The following is a 17,601-nucleotide window of genomic DNA, read 5'->3' on the forward strand; positions in this document are numbered from 1 at the left end:
GTTGAAACAGGCAGCCCATCTGGAAAAACCTTGTACACAGCTTTCTGTTCAACATTGACTTTGTCATGAGGCCAGATAGTCAGTAGATTGATTTATGGATTCTAGTGTGAGATTTGTATCCAGATATAATAAAATGCACATATCTATCTAAAACTAAGAAAATCGGACCAAAGTAGAGAAATTTGGTGTCATCAGTTTAGAGAGTGTATGTGCTATGTAGTGTTTCAGGAAATCTGCCACAAGTTTATCCCATGAATATTATGTCTCGTGATAATCACCTATATGTACCTCATCTTCCCAAATGCACTGTCAGGTATTTGTTGTACAAATGTATTTTATTTTATATTATTTTTTGGCAATGGGCCTTGAATTCAGAGCCCCACATTTGGTGGCCCCACATTTGGTGGCCAATCTTATGTGCGTGTGCATGCGCGCACGTGTGCGCGCATGCGTGTGTGTGTGTGTGTGTGTGTGTGTGTGTGTGTGTGTTTGCATGGGTGTTGTCCCTGAGCTCTTCAGCTGGAGGCTACTGCCTTACCATTGATCCAAACCCCATTTTCCATTTTCTAGAGGTTCATTGGAGATAAGTCTCAGGTCCCTTTGTGCCTGGGCTGGCTTTGAACCTTGATCTCCAGAACTTAGCTTCCTGAGTAGCTAGGATTACAGGCATGAGCAATTGTGCCTGGCTAGGTGGCCAATCTTTCAATCACTGAGCTGTAATATTAGCCCTTTTGCTTTTGGTTTGTTGGTTTTCTTTTCTTCAAATAAGGTCTGATGGTTTTTGCCTAGACTGCCCTCTGCCAGACTATCTTTGCCTGCCAAATTGCTGGATCACTGGCCTGCAATATCATACCTGGCTTGGTTAAAAACAGTGCCTCACTGCATTTTCTCCTCAGGGTTCCCTTAATTCTTAATCCTCCCATCTCTGCCTCTCAAGTAGTGGTGTTGCTAAAACAGACCTATGTTATAAACATTTGTGAAGTAGATAGAAGTTATGGAAGATTAAACAGTAAAAAGAAGCCAGGCGTGGTGCTCACACTTGTAATTCTAGCTTCCTATATGTGAGGGAATGATGGGAAATCAGTAATTTGGCACAAAACTCATGCAGAAAGAATAGAATTTAATGTCAAGTAGGCTTGGGGTAATACATTGAGTGAATTAGAGCACTGAGTTCATGTGTAGTAATGCAGAATGGAATCCAATGATGTTTAGAAGGAGATGCAGTCAAAATTATACAGAAACTTGTAGGCCCTTGGAGGTGTTCAAATGGATAAATTTTAAATCTCTCTTACTTACTATTTGACCTCAGATAAATGTCTAAACTTTTGTGGGCTTCAGTCTTCACATTTGTGCTCAATGCTAGTGCTCTACCACTTAAGCTATAGGTCTTCTTCCAGCTAAATGGGAATTAAGAGCGTTATTGACTTTTCTGTTGTGGCTGGCTTTGAACCTTGACCCTCAGATCTCAGTCTTGTGAATAGTTAGGATTATCGTTATGGGACACCTGTCTCTGGTCTCATTGTAATATTTGATTCCTTCAAAAGGGAGGAGCCCTTTTCATTTTACTTAATGAAGTATTTCCAGTTGGTTGTGAGTTCAAGCTTTCTGCAAAGTCCTAGAATGATGAGGAAGCTGAATATCTGTTTAAATTCATACCTTCCACTGGCACGTGGCATGCTGTTATTCTTGGAGAAGGGAAGAATTGCTAAGTTCCAAGGTATTCACTATGATTTTTCTTTTTAAAAAAATTGTGTCTTATTGTCGGGGTAATATATAGAGGGGTTATAGTTACATTAGTCAGGTAGTGGGTACATTATTTACTTGTACATTGATAGCCCTTCTCATGTTCACTATGATGTTATTTTACTGGATTTCTGGAGGAAGGAATAAAATCAGTGGTGTCTAATTATGTCCTATATTTCAGAAACCTGAAAAGGTTAATCCCCAGTTCCATAGCATCTTACCTTCTTAGTCCTTGAGAAAGGAAGGGCAAGGAGTAAACTATTACCCTTTTCTCAGTTTGTACATTCTTTGTGGTAATCCTCAAGCCAACTGTTTTACTGCTGTTAAACGTTTATTTTGTTTAGTTGTTAAGCACACCAGTAGTAGAGAGATCTGAGATCTGATTTCAGAATCTTAAAATGTGGCCTTCTCCAGATTTTCTATGCCCACATTAACACCTAATCTTTGAGGAGTTGCTTAATCCTAGTTGATATTTTAGTTCCTCCATCTTTGCCTCTCCTACATTTCTATCTTCTTACCTATATGTTAAACAAAGCTCTAACTCATCATTTTCTTTGCAACTGTGAGTCCTATAGTATGTCTTGCATCACATTTTTCCTCCATAATTTTTAGAAAGTCTCTGAACAAATCTACTGCTGTTATATTCCCCTGTAACCTACTTTCTACTTGAACCACCATTAAAATATGTTTGTGAAACCTCATAGCCTAAACTATTTCATTACTAGGCCTTCTCCTAGACATAGTAGATTCTCATGTTTGGCTATAATGTAGACCCCTTTTGAAATATAAATCCTTTTCTATGACCCAGTCGTTGACTTACTATCTTAACTATACTGTCTAGTTTCTATCAACATGAAATAAGATATAGACTAAACTAATGCTGTTGTGTAATCCATTCAAAACAAGTGTATATTCAGTAAAAAGGCAGTTCACAATGTGAACATAATAGAGTACAGGATATATTCTTTGATCAGTGGTTAAGTTTTTGTTAGGGCAGAAAGCATGTGGTAATGTCATTTTATGAATATTAGACTGCCCCATAATAATGCATTTTAAAGACAAATTTGGATACAGATAATATGAGTCAGTTATTGGCTGGACATTGGGTTATTCAGGTGATCTATTTTATGCTTACCTTTGTCATAACAGGAAATGACACCACTGAACTTTTTGATTACCTTCCATGGCTCATAGAACATTATGACTACATTCAATAATCCTAGTTTTTGAAACATTGGCCATGAGTTCCGGTTTTATTGATCCTAGCGGCTAATTCCTCCAGATAACGTATCCTATTTTTGCCCAATTTTAATTTAGAGCTATTTTATATATTTTTCAAGTAGTAGTTGTATATTCATTCATTCATTTCATCATGTCATTTTGAGTATAGCGTAGAAATTCACCTTCTCTGTGGTAGATGAACATTACTATAGACTGCCTGACCCCTACTCAAATGGTCAGCTCTGTGTCCTGCCGCTCACACTGCTTCACCTAATCTCATAATGTTCTGCTTATTGTTCCTCGCTGCATGCCAAAGAATGCAGGCTGTGCTATGGCAGGGGTGTGCCACTCCTTTGCTTTCTTCTCAAGGAGCCTGAAACCTCTGGACAACTCAATAAAGGTTAAGTGGTGCTTTTGTAATATGAAAGGAATTAGATGTCTTATGTTTTGGCGGCATCATTTTGTGAAGAAATTGAAAATTGAAATCATCAATGTATGTGCTGAGAATATGGTGGTCAATTAAAATTTTATACTTGAGAAGAAATATTTAGTATGCATATAGTGGCACACTTTGAATCACAGATTCAAAACATCAAGACTATTGAGATCATATACCTCAGGGTTTAAAACTTTATTTAACATCAAAATTGCTTTTCAGTAAGAGTTCATATGTAGAATATGAATATATGAATGTACAAATACCCTCATTATTAAGGCAGTTGAGGATTAGGAGGCTTCGAATAATCCTTTGTTTCACACTTTCTCTCTTGAGCCTCTAAGATATCTCAATGAGCTCTTTTCATCCATGGAGTATAGTTTGAAAATAAGAGTCTAAATCTCCTACCTAAAGTAGGAGCCTTTACTCAAGCATTTCAGAAAAGAATTAGGAGCTGATTTCTCTGTGAATAATTTTGATGACCAGAAATTAATAACTTCTTAATGTCTATATTTATTTCACTTGGGAATTGATAAAGTATACATTAAATTCACAATATGTATCAGCAAACATGAAAAATTTGGTGTATACTAGATATTGTGTCTTATTAGGGATTTTAAAAAAAATTTGGCTTGAACTCAGGGCCCGGGACATTTTCATTTTCTGCTCAGGGCTACTTGAGCCACAGTGCCACTTCTGGTTTTTTTTCTATGTATGGGAACCCAGGGATTTGTGCAGGCTAGGCAAACACTCTACAATTGGGCTATGCTTCCAGCCCAAAGGATTCTTTTTTAAAGAATAGAAGTAATATTTGTAATTTACAATCAGATAATAATTGGCTTTATAGTCTCCATAGTTCATCATTTTGTAATTAACAAATTACAAGTTTTTCAAAACCTTGTCATGTTTTTTGAGGAAATGTGATTAATTCATTAACAGTGGTTTTGAGCTTTTTCTTACCAGCTAGAGAGATTTCCTCTATCTTCAGAACGTTTGTTTTAAAGAAACCTGGAAGATTGACATGCATTTGATTTCAGTAAGCAGCTACATCCTGACAATTAAATGCACGGGCTTTGATGAATATTATGTTGGTATAAATTTTAGAGGGCATGAAAAAAAGGCTTGAGTATTTTCAAAGGGCCACACCATGTGGCTGAAAGGTTCATATTTTATCTTTAATAATGAGTCTATGTGTAGGCACTGTATTATTCCCATTTTATAAGATTAGAATCGAATTTAGGGTAAGGAGTACGGAGGGAATTTTGCCCCCTTTCTTCCTCCCTCTCCTTCCGCCAAATTTTTGTTTTGTTTTGTTTTGGTTTGTTTATGATCCACTATTCTGAACATGATTGATTTTTTTATGTGTTCAGAAAGGAACTCTGTAGTTTGGGTTCTAGCCTGTCTTCTAACAGTTATTTGCTAGTTACACAGCCTCACGTATGTCCTATTTGTCCATGACTCCATTTTCACATCATAAAAAATGTAGTTTTCTTTCTTTTCTTCTTAGAATTAGATGAGACAACCAACCCAGATGTCCCTCAGTTGATGAGTGGATCAACAAGATGTGGTATTGATACACAATGGAATTCTATGCTGTTGTCAGAAAGAACGACATCTCCCCATTTCTAAGGAAATGGAAAGACAGAAAAAATCATATTAAGTGAAGTAAGCCAGACTCAAAGGAACATAGGCTCAATGGTTTCCCTCATTTGCCATAATCAGTAGAAACCTTGGACTCTGCTAGGAGAGATTTGCAATAGAGCAAAACCTAGATACATAAGGCCATACAGCATGATGTTAATGAAAGGACCTCTAGGATATAGAAACAAAAGCCATATAATGAGTGACTGTTGTCCCTAATGTACTATGTTATCTCTCATCTCTTTTGCTGTCCCTTGGTTATCTCATATTGTTACAGTATTTCACTTTTTTATCTGATATATTGGATATATGCGTATTTGGTTATTTGAAATTGAATAGGGAAGGGGGGAAAACAAGATGAGTTTGGGAGTTGGGGGGAGGGAAATGGGGACCAAGACATGAGAAAGGGTATCAATGTATGTGAAGTAATGCACCTTCCATCTGGCAAATGTAATGTAACCCTTCTATTAATTAAAATAAAAAATAAATGAAAAAACAAAAAAAACAAAAAACCCCCCAAAAACCATTATAGCTTATGTTTGAAAACTGAGACTTGGAATAATTAAGATAAAAATAATTAAAGTGATAAAAAAAGAATTAGATTAGACAATATATGGAAAATTTGTTTGTGCTATAGAAATATAAATTATTGACGATATCTGTTTTGTCCATCTCATTCAATATCATTTCATACATGGATTGTTTTTTGTGTCAACTACTTTCAAGATTTTTCTTTTTATTTTTGATTAGGATATTTTACTATTGGTATCTACCTAGTGACTGAGGAAGGGAATGAATGATGATTGATACCGTTTATTTGACTGTAGAGTTAAGAAAAAAGTGGATAATTTATTTCCTGCAAATTTTAGAGTCTTTTTTTTTTGAGTCCCCATCAGTCTCTAGGTTTACAAAGACCTGTAGTCAGTATATATACTTAATAAGTTAAGAAACAGAACCATGAAGGCCAGAGAGGAAAGAAGGAACAAAAACAATACCAACAAACTGAATTGGGACTCCATGGTGTCCAGAGAAGTGCCAGGAGCCATGACACAGAACTTGAACATGAAGACACATGGCATTGTATCAAAATTTTTGGTATGCTGCAAGAAACTTTTCTGTATTTCATCTATAGTTTTATAGCATCATTACCTACTTAAAATGTAGTTCTCTTTCCTGAAAGGAAAATATTTTAATATCTTCATAATTTTTTATTCAGGTTAACAAATGTTAAGGGCTAGGAATATGTCTTTGTTGTAAAGTGTTTGCCTTGTATGAATGTCCCTGGGTTCAATTCCTCAGTACCACAAAGACAGAAAAAGCCAGAAGTGGCACAGTGGCTCAAGTGGTAGAGTGCTACCCTTGAGCAGAAGGAAGCTCAGGGATAGTGCCCAGCATCTGAGTTCAAACTCCAAGACTGGCCAAAACAAAAAACACAAGACTTGTCTCTGTCTTTAATTAGTAGAATGAAGTCCTTGGAAATGACAAATATATTGGTATAAAATATTTTTCTGCCTAAGAAATTTTTATGTATCCTCTTATTTTTATGCATATTGCTTTCACCCTGTGGAAATCCTTTCACAATAAAATGTGTTTCCTACAATTGGAAGTGACACCAAATGTAATTATCTCATGAAAGTAAGATTTCTCTTACAAACCTTATTTAGATAGTACTATTTATTTTTGCTCCTTTTATCATTTCATGTTTTCTCCTGTTGATAGTACGATTTTTTTTATTTGTTGTGATAATGTACAGTTACATTCGTCAGGTAGTAGGTCCTTTCATCTCACAAATTGATACCCCTCTCATGTTACTGTCCTCATTTCCCTCCTCTACCCCCTCCCAATCATCTTGTTTTCCTCCTTCCCTTTCCCATTTCAAATAAATAAATAAATAAACACACACACACACACACACACATATGATATACCAGGTAACAAAGTCAGATACAGTAACAATATGAGATTAAATAAAGGGTAAAAAAGGTAAGAGAAATAACATAGTATATTAAGAACAACAATCACACAAGATAAATCTCTTGTTTCCATATCCTGAAAATCCTTTCATTTAATCTCATCCTATATGACGTTATGTACCTGGGTTTTGAGCTATTGTATTCCTCTGCTAGAAGAGTCCTAGATGTATACAAATTATTACAAATGAGGGAAACCATTGAACATATATGTTCCTTTGGGTCTGGCTTACTTTACTTAATATACTTTTTTTCCAGGTCTTTCCATTTCCTTATTTTTGGTAACACAATTTAGTTGTATGAGGATGGTTTATTATGATATTTCCATATTCCTACAACTTCACCACCACCATCACTCTCCCTTATCTTCCCTATGTAAAATTATTTCAACAAGTTCATTGATCTGCTTTCATATATGTGTACTGACTATTTTCACCACTTTTACCTTTGATCTATAGTATTTGTTTATACTACATTTTTTAGTTGATCATTTAAAATTTTTTTTGACAGTCCTATGCTTGAGTTTAGAGCCTGAGCACTGTTCTTGGGCTTTCTCAAGGCTGGAGCTCTACCACGTGAGCCTCAGCACCAGTTCTGGCTTTTTTCTATGTTTGTGTCTTCTAGTATTTTTTATTTGTTTGTTTAATATACTATTACTTAAAAATTTTATTTCACTTCATGATAAGGTTGCTGTCAATGGGGTTACAGTTACATAAGTAAGATAATGAGTGCATTTCCTGTCAGGCATTGTTACCCCCTCCCTTGTTTTCTTCCATTCCCCAATCTACCTGACTCCATTCATCTGTAAGTTGTAAAGATCATGTCCAACACAGTCTTGTGAGAATCACTGTTGTACTTGGTTTTCTTAAAAAATTATTTGAAATACTGTGACAAATCTAAGGTACATTTAATGTTTTCAATGGATGAAATCATGAAATTTTTAAGAGATACTTTTCCTAAATAAAAGCCAACTTAAATGCTCTATAACATATACACACATATCTCACTGAAATATATCATTATTAGAGCAAATTGGTGGTTTGACTTTGATAGGATACTTCCATTGTGTTTCCTTTTCCAAATTTAGCTCAAAGGATACATGAGGAAAATGGCTTGCCAATTTTATAATACTTTCTAAGTTACAAGAATCTTTCAGAGAACATTGAACCTTTGTATATAGAATTCTTAATTTATTAATCTATAATAGTTTTTACATGGAACTACCATGAAAGATAAGAAGCTCACTAGATTAAAAATAGCCAAGCAAACTTGACTACATTAAAGTTTATAAAACAGTCAATACAGTGACAATATTTATGCTTTCATGACAGTATTACTCTTTTATTTGAAGATGACACTTGTGATAGTAATTGCTATCTGTGTTCATGCTGTAGTTCAAAAGCCCAGTATATAATCAATAGTTTCTCTTGTGCAAGAACTATGTAACTTATAAGTAAATCAGCTTTTACCTTAAGAAATGAAAGATAATGCTTGGATGAAGACAAGTTAAGCTCAGAAGTGGTTATCTTTACTATGTACATATACTATGCTTTTAAGAATATTAGTATTTTAGAATATTAGCACATCATATCAGTGTATGGAGAATGCATGATTCATAAACTGACCATAAATACCTTTCAGGTGTTTGTGTACTTGGTTGGCATAATACAATATAGGCATGCTAAAATGTATATCCATTGTAAGGAATTGCTTCAAGTTAGGGAACTATTTATTTTAACCTAGCTTTAGACTAGCATGATGTACCCTAATTGCTAAGTCTGTCTGCATTTTTTAAATTTTTTTATTATAATTAATACAAGGGTTACATTATATTCGCCAGACAGAAGGTGCATTATTTCACATACATTGATATCCTTGCCCTCATGTCTTGGTCCCCATTTCCCTCCCCCTCACCGCCACCCCTCATCTTGTTTTCCCCCCTTCCCTATCCAATTTCAAATAACCAAATACGCATATATCCAATATATCAGATAACAAAGTGGAATACTGTAACAATATGAGATACCAAAGGGACAGCAAAAGAGATGAGAGATAACATAGTACATTAAGGACAACAGTCACTCATTATATGGCTTTTTTTCCCTTATCCTGGAATTCCTTACATTTAGTGTGGTACTATTTGGCCTAATGTCTCTAGATTTTGTTCTATTGTAAATCTCTGCTAGGAGAGCCCAAGGTATCTATTGATTATGACAAATGAGGGAGACTATTGGGCCTATGTTCCTTTGCAACTGGCTTACTTCACTTAATACGATTTTTTCTAAGTCTTTCCATTTCCTTACAAATGGGGCGATGTCGTTCTTTCTAACAGCAGCATAGAATTGCATTGTGTATAAATACCACATCTTATTGATCCACTCATCAACTGAGGGACATCTGGGTTGGTTCTATATCTTTGCTATGGTAAATAGTGCTGCAATGAACATCACTATGCTAGCGGATTTAGTATGCCCTTATTTCTGGACCATTGGATAAATGCCAAGTAGTGGAATTGTTGGGTCATAGGGGAGCTCTATGTTTAGTCTCTTGAGGAACTGCCATATTGCTTCCCATAGTGGTTGAACGAGTTTGCACTCCCACCAACAGTGTAGTAGTGATCCCTCCTGGCCACATCCCCTCCAGCATCTGTTGTTATTAGTTTTCTTGATCCTGGCCATTCTAACTGGAGTGAGGTGGAGTCTTAGAGTTGTTTTGATTTACATTTCTTTTATGACCAGAGATGTTGAGCATTTCTTCATGTGTCTATAGGCCATTTTATTTCTTCTTCAGAGAAGACTCTCCAAGTCTTTGGCTCATCTTTTAATGGGATGGTTGAAAACATTGGGGATTAGTTTTGGAATGATTCAATTTTTTGAGCTGTTGATATATTTTATATATGAGGCCTTTGTCCGTTGTATGGTTAGTGAAGGTCTTCTCCCATTCTGTAGGCTTTCTAATTAATTTACTAGCTATGTCCTTTGCCATAGAGAAGCTCTGCAGATTAATGCAGTCCCACTTATCCAGCCTTTCTCTGATTTGTTGTGTTTCTTGGTCCTTGTTGAGAAAGTTTGTACCTGTGCCAAGGAGGCCTAGTGTGCTTCCTATTGCTTTTTGTAAAGTATTCAGTGTGTTGGCTTTTACCTCTAGGTCTTTGATCCATTTGGAGTTAATTCTAGTGTCTGCATTATTTTTTTAAGATCAAATGGGCACAATGGTAAATTTCATTAATCTCATACAAAGATTATTATCTATCCATTATCAGGTTGTTGCCTTGGTTCAGTATCTGAACAGGATGTTAATAATACTCCATTCTTATATTACAATCCTATTAAGTATAGTGAGGTTCAGTTTTATCTTTACTAATGTTTTTTTATTTTGGTTCTTTCTTATCATGTATCATATCGATTATGGTAAAGATACTTTGACACTGACATTTTACAATAGAAATCTCAGCATTAAACACTTGTTGCTTCTATGTTTTATTCAGTATTGGGGAACAGTGGCATACAATGGGTAAAGGAATGATTTGTGGACCATAAATTTGGGGATTTTATTTCTGCAAACTCACTAGTTATTTAGGCTGGACTTTGTATTTCTCTAATGAGCCTGTTAGAATTTATCGTCTAGGGCCAGTCTCGCCTTAACATGCCATAATGTTTTATGACTTTTCAAATATAATATGGAACCCCAAAGTCTTACCAAGCTTGGAAGAACATTATTTGTTCTTCAAAGTTTTATATTTTCAATCATGTTTTTTTTACATTTTCTAGTGGGTAGTGGGGATGGGTTGATCTCCAAGATGAAGAGGTGACACTTTTGTACATAATTAAATAATAAATAGGGTTTATTTGAAAAAAATGCATGAACATTTGCAGTGTCCATAATGGGATAAATACAAAATGCCTGTTTTGCATCCTTTATGTGCAGTCTTAATTTTCAGAACAAAGATAATATGTAGGTGGTTTTTTCTTTATCTCTATACCTTATTTGAGCAGATTGGTTTACAGACATTATTTAGTAGGTTTATTTCAAGTATCTAAAATTGAAGTGCCTTGGGGCATGATTCAAACCATGTGGTGATGGCGTAGGTAAGCTCTCCCAGCACGATATCTTAAGTTTATTTGCCGTTTTCTCAGTATTTCTGAATAGACTTGACTCAAAACTCACAGGACCTTCTGAAACAATGTAGTGTTATTCAGTCTTTTCTTTTTATAAATATGTAACAATTCAGGAATTTGTGTGTCATTTATGTGCAAGGGACATGCTTATATTCTCTGTATTGTTCCCATTTTACTACATGAGCTGCCAAAGCAAGCACTATTCAGATTCATTATTGCTGTATAAAACAATTATTTCGGGCTGGGAGTTTGGGCTAGTGGTTAAAGTGCTTGCCTAGCATGCATGAAGACTCAGGTTCGATTCCTCGGTACCACATACATAGAAAAAAGCCGGAAGTGGTGCTGAGGCTCAAGTGGTAGAGCTCTAGCCTTGAGAAAGTCCAAGGACAGTGTTCAGGCCCTGAGCTCAAGCCCAGGACTGGCAAAAAAAAATAAAATAAAACAATTATTTCAACTGTGTTTCAGAGGTTTCAATCCATGGTCAGCTAGGCTCCATTACTTTGAGGCATGAGAGAAAATCTTCATGGTGGGAACTTTTTACAGAGCATAACTTCTCACATCACAGTATCCAGGAAGAATTCAGTGCCAATATGTACCTTTCAATGGTGCATTTGGTGTTTGACATTTTCACATGTAACTACCTTCCACATTTCTATCATCTTACAATGGTCGTTTCAGGTTTTGAATCCATCAATAAATTATTGACCAGTCCATTGTCCTGTAATGTAATTGTCTCTATAAAATGTCTTTCAAAATACTAATTTAGCCAGCATTTGAGTTGCTACAGCTGACACTAATAATAATCATCCCTGCAGCTAAAATCAACTTGGAAATATAAGCAGTTCCCAATTCACTAGCTATTCAGCAATATATTTTCCACCCATTTTTAGAGAAAATATTGAGTTCTCATAGGGTGCAAAATTGTTTCCAAGTATATGGTGATAAAATGATGACAAGGCAGGCAATATTCTTGCCTCATAGGATATGTTCTAATTAGAAGAAGAAGTAGAGTGCACATGATAACCTTACATAAAGTTAAAAATGTTCATGAGACATAAAAACTAGAATGTGAAAACGAAGACTACTGGGTTGATTCTTAAATTATAGAATAAAAGTCATCCAGGCAGATAAACTGACAAAATGCAAACCTCCATGGTAGCATCAGTAGGCTCTCTTTATGTGTTAGTCAATAGAATAAATATAAAGATTATATTAAAATGGTATTAGACTTGTTAAAACCCAGCCATTTTGGGGTCCCGAGGCCCCCAGCAATAGAATCACAAGCTATCAGTGAATGGAGCTAGTAGTCAGTTTTATAGCAGTGCAGTGGCTACTCTCCACCTTTGGGCTGATAGAGAACATCCCAAATCCTCATTGGGGCTGAGCTTTTAAAGGAGAGGACCACACAGGTGGTCCTGTTCATCAGGAGACTACCACACACGGGTGTTCACAAGGAAAACACCACAAGCAGGTGGTCAAGCAGTTTAAGCATTTTTACAACAAAACAAAAACAGAATTAGACAGTTAATCCTGGCAGGTTACTACAGTCTATGGTCTTGTGAAATTTTCATTTCTTACACTAGTCCTTTTCCAAGTGCTACATGTAGTAAATTGTTTCACACTAATCAAATAACGGTCGTAGCATAACTTTAAAACTATGATCTGTATTTATACTGATATACGAGTTTGTGGTATTATTACTAGTGAAGAGATGGATTGATAAAACTATGGGATTATATCTGGACAGTATAGTTCGCACCTGTAATTCTGGCTACTCAGTGGGCTGAGATCTGAAGGCCAAGGTATAAAGCCAGCTAGGCAGGAAATTCCAGGATACTCTTACTTGCAGTTAATTACCAAAAGGTTGGGAGTAGAGTTGTAGCATGACCATTGAGCAGAGCTGCTCAGAAACAATATCTAGGTCCTGAGTTCAAGCCCCAGGTATTACACAAACATAAAAAAGTACACATGACAACAACAAAAAATACCTCCAAATTATTTGAATATAGAAATTATTACTAGTAATGTTTTTGTTTAACCATATTATCTATGTGGCAATTCACACTGTTTTAAATATTCACCTATCACCTAAGAAAGGAATAAGGAGATTATATCAAAATATTGGAGTTCAAATGTGAAACTGCATTTTGGTTTAGTAATTTTTATGGACAAATTTGAAAAATTAGGTACAGTGTGTGGTGGTTGTCATATTTGATTTATTAAATAGATTGCTGTAATATTGTCATAGGGCCATGAAGTGAAGTGAGTTCCCTTAAATATTGTAGGTTTTATTAGGGTTTTAACATTTATTACTTAATAGTACTTAAAATTTAGAAATTATCAATGATGGATTATTTTTGCATTGAGGAGGCACCATTCTTTATTAACACATTTAAAAAATCCAAATGATAATATTATTAAACTGTAATTTACATGTGCTTTGAAATTAAGATTCAAGCAAGAGTTGGATTTCAGGCTACATTATAGTAATGCAAAGGAAAATTTATAATTAGTACAGTATAGATTTAGTACAGTGAGGACATTGCTATTTTTTCTCCTGCTGTTCTCTGAATTACGTATATTGTTATAGCAAGATGATAAAGCCAAGAATCTGTGAAAATTTTAGAAATATACTTATGTCTATGGGAAATTAAAATGATATTATGTAAAGATATTTCTTAACTTCAAACTCTTTGCTTGGGTACTGTACTTGATCTCCTTTTTGCTCAAAGGCAGTGATCTACCACTTTGAGCCCCAGCCATCTTCCTGTTATCTGGATGTTTATTAGCTTCAAACTGTGATCCTCAGATAAAAACCTCCTGAGTAGCTAGAATTATACGGGCATAAGCTACGAGTGAGCCAAAAGTCTCTTGACTTTTTTAATGTTTACCATGGAAGCAGTGGGAAGAGATAATTGTGAAGTGATAAATGGCTTAGATTGATGTGATTGATTAATTTCCAGATTTGAAACAATTTTGTTCTATATTTTAATTAATTTTAATGTGCCTTTTAAGATATGGTGCTATTTTGATATTTACCATGAATTTTGGCTTTGTATTAAATTTAAGTTTTGTATGTTTTAGAATGGAATATAAATACTTTAAAGTGGACTCACTGACATCTTATCGAGGATTATTATATTCTATAGTTCGAGCCAGTAGTCTATGCAGTTCATGACAATTAGCAGTATAGTTTTCATGTAAAGATAAGGAATTCTTGGAATATTATATCATATAATTTTACTACTACATTAAGAAATTTTAAAGGTAGATATTTATTTATTTATTTTGCCAATCCTGGGCATTGAACTCAGGGCCTGAGCATTGTCCTTGGGCTTTTTCAAGACTAACCCTCTACCACTTGAGCCATAGCACCATTCCTGGCATTTTTCTATGTATGTAGTACAAGGAATCAAGCCCTGGTCTTCATACATTCTGGGCAAGCACTCTACCACTAGGACAAACTCCTGGCACTACATTTTTACATTTTAATTAAAAAATTGGGGGGAAAAAGCTGGCCTGGGTTGGCTCATACCTGTAACTGATTCTAGTAACACAGGGGAATATTCTCTGAAGAAGATGAAAAAATAAGTGCCAGACATTCTGCTGTCCTGCCATCTCTGAAGAATTGGGGAAGCTTGTAGATAGGCCCTGACTTCAAGTCCTAGGTCTAGTACAACTTAAAAAAAATCGTCTTGATAATATACTTGCCTACCATGTGTAACGGTTTATCTAAGGTCTATTGTTAGTAAAACCATAGAAGGGGAAACTTATTTTGTATAGAATGTTGTTTATATTTTCTGTGCATTATGTGATTTTAACATCCTTTAAAAAATTGCTAAAAGTGACTTCTCATTTCACAGGGTGGGCTGAAAAATAGCAAACATGAATGCACGCTGTCTTCACAAGAATACGTCCATGAATTACGATCTGGCATTTCTGATGAGAAACTTCTTAACTGTCTGGAATCACTGAGGGTTTCTTTAACCAGCAATCCTGTCAGGTAGGTGGTTCTTAACATTTTGTTGTGATTTACATAATTTATATTGTAGAGTAATCTGGGAATATAATCAGATATGCGACTATAACTTCAAATTTATCTCACCTAAGGTAAAATATTAGCTAAAACTTATAATAGATATTAGTCTAGCAACAGTGAGTTTTTAGGATATAAGTATTAAAAATGTATTTGGGTGGGCCAGGAGTGTGGCCTAGCGGTAGAGTGCTTGCTTAGCATGCACAAAGCCCTGGGTTTGTTTCCTCAGTACCACATTCACACATAGAAAAGCTGGAAGTGGTGCTGTGGCTCAAATGGCAGAGCACTAGCCTTGTAAAACCTCAAGGACAGTGCCCAGGCCCTGAGATAAAGCTACATGACTTGCCAAAAAATTTGGCTAAGCAAATTTAATTTAATTTAATTAATATTAATTAAAATCTTGTTTTAGTATTTGTTCAAACAAATTACAATTGCTTGAGTCAGGTTATAAATATGATGCTTTGGGGGGGGTGTTTCATGGGGCTTGAACTCTGCGCCGGGAGCTGTCCCTGAGCTCTTTAGTTCAAGGCTACCACTTCCCACTTTGAGTCACAGTGCCACTTCCAGTTTTCTAGTGGTCAATTGGAAATAAGAGTTTCATGGACTTTAGTGCCTGGGGTGGCTTTGAACTGTGATCCTTAGATCTCAGCCTCCTGAGTAGTTAGGATTACAGGCATGAGCCATGGCACTGAGCATGATGCTTTTTGGTCATCACCCCTTCCATATTTCTCCGTCACATCCTACTTCCTCTCTCAAGTTGTATAAAAAATGCATAATAATTTTTTTTTGCCAGTCCTGGGCTTGATCTCAGGGCCTGAGCACTGTCCTTGGGCTTTCTTCAGGCTAGCACTCTACCCCTTAAGCCACAGCACCACTTCCAGCTTTTCTATGTATGAGGTACTGAGGAATCAAACTCTGGTCTTCTTGCATACTAGACAAGCACTCCACCACTAGGCCAAACTCCCAGCCCATAAAAATGTATAATAATTTTTTAAGAATTGAAATATTACTAGAAAATTTCATGCATTGTTGGTTCTATTTAACCAGGGCAGAAATATCTGCATCTACACAGAAATACATTCATGTAACTCACATGATGATTATTAAAATTAAATATGGTAACTGGATCTTTTATTTCTTTAAAAGTTGAGGTAGTAATGTGCCCTCTGCGTGATGAGTGTAATTGTAACTGCACTATATATTACCCCAACCAAAAAAAAGTTAGCATATTTCATATTCTACACAGGTTTAGTTTCATATTCTATACAATCTTTAGACATAATATTCCCGTGATAAGCTGGGGGATCAGTGTATTGAGGTTTGTGGCAGTAAAGTTAGTGAGACTCTTATCTACTGTTAACCAGCGTATTGCTGGAAGGGAAGCTATGACGCAATTGGTAGAGTGTTAGCGTTGAACAACAAAGCTAAGGGACATCATCTAGGTCCTGAGTTCAAGATGTAGCACCACTACTACCATCAGTGAGAGAGAGAGAGAGAGAGAGAGAGAGAGAGAGAGAGAGAGACAGAGAGAGAGAGAGAGAGAGAGAGAGAGAGAGAGACAGAGAGACAGAGAGAGGGAGACAGAGAGAGAGAGAGAGCGCGCGCATATTGAACAGTCTACATTTTGGCTATTATTGACAAAGGATAGATACGGGACAAGGTACATGCAAGTGATATATTCCATTGATGTTTCTTCATTAACCAGATTGTACATTAATTGGACCTACAATAAAAGGATATATGTGTTCAGTGTAATATGAAATCTTTGAGAATGTACTTATACAGCTATTAGAATCTTAAATTCTGAATGTACTAGAGAATATAAACCATTGTGAAATCTTATTCATGATTTCTAAATATGTATGTATATATCCATGCAGATAGGAATAATACCTCTAGGTATATCTATATATTCATATGTAGATGCACATTTAGATGTGTATATATATACATACACATAAACATATACAGAAGAATATAATTGTATTTTTTGTGCTAGTCTTAAGGCTTGATTTTAGCACCTGAGCCTGACCCTAGATCCATTTCAAGCTCAAGTAAAGCACAGCTACACTTCTAGCATCTTTGGGAGTTATTGGAGATAAGAATGTTGGGGATTTTCTTGCTTAAGCTGGCTTTTAACTGCGATCCTCAAATTTCAGCCCTCTGAGTAGGTAGAATTGCATGTATGAGTGACCTATGCTTGTCTTTCTCCTCATTTATTATGCCCAAGTCTTGTGCAGTGCTTTTCTGTACAAAGAAGCCTAAAATAATTTAATAGCTCATTAGTTTCAACTTTTATAATATTTCATAATTTAGAGTTATCAAAATATTTCAAAGTATAGGTTTATGAAAATGTTTTAAGCACAAAAATATCTTGAAATTTACTTGGTATATTATAATTTTATAAGTGACAATCCTGACAAATTTGAAAGCAAC

General features: G+C 35.5%; 1 protein-coding gene and 1 non-coding gene across 7 annotated transcripts in view; one reads left to right on the forward strand and one right to left on the reverse strand.

Moving 5' to 3' along the window:
• The window catches only part of Diaph2 (diaphanous related formin 2), an 809,447-nt gene that overhangs the window by 161,199 nt on the left and 630,647 nt on the right, over positions 1 to 17,601 (forward strand). For all 6 annotated transcript variants that reach the window (XM_090326172.1, XM_090326173.1, XM_090326169.1 and 3 more), the window contains one exon: positions 14,993 to 15,132. In XM_090326172.1, the coding sequence (XP_090182298.1) occupies positions 14,993 to 15,132 (140 nt within the window). The remainder of the gene's footprint in view (positions 1 to 14,992; positions 15,133 to 17,601) is intronic.
• On the reverse strand, positions 11,223 to 11,329 carry LOC150041187 (U6 spliceosomal RNA). The gene has a single exon (XR_016533997.1). It is a non-coding gene; the product is annotated as a U6 spliceosomal RNA (small nuclear RNA).

Source organism: Megascapheus bottae, chromosome X (assembly GCF_031878675.1).
Source record: "Megascapheus bottae isolate mThoBot1 chromosome X, mThoBot2.hap1, whole genome shotgun sequence".
In the NCBI taxonomy this organism is placed as follows: domain Eukaryota; kingdom Metazoa; phylum Chordata; class Mammalia; order Rodentia; family Geomyidae; genus Megascapheus; species Megascapheus bottae.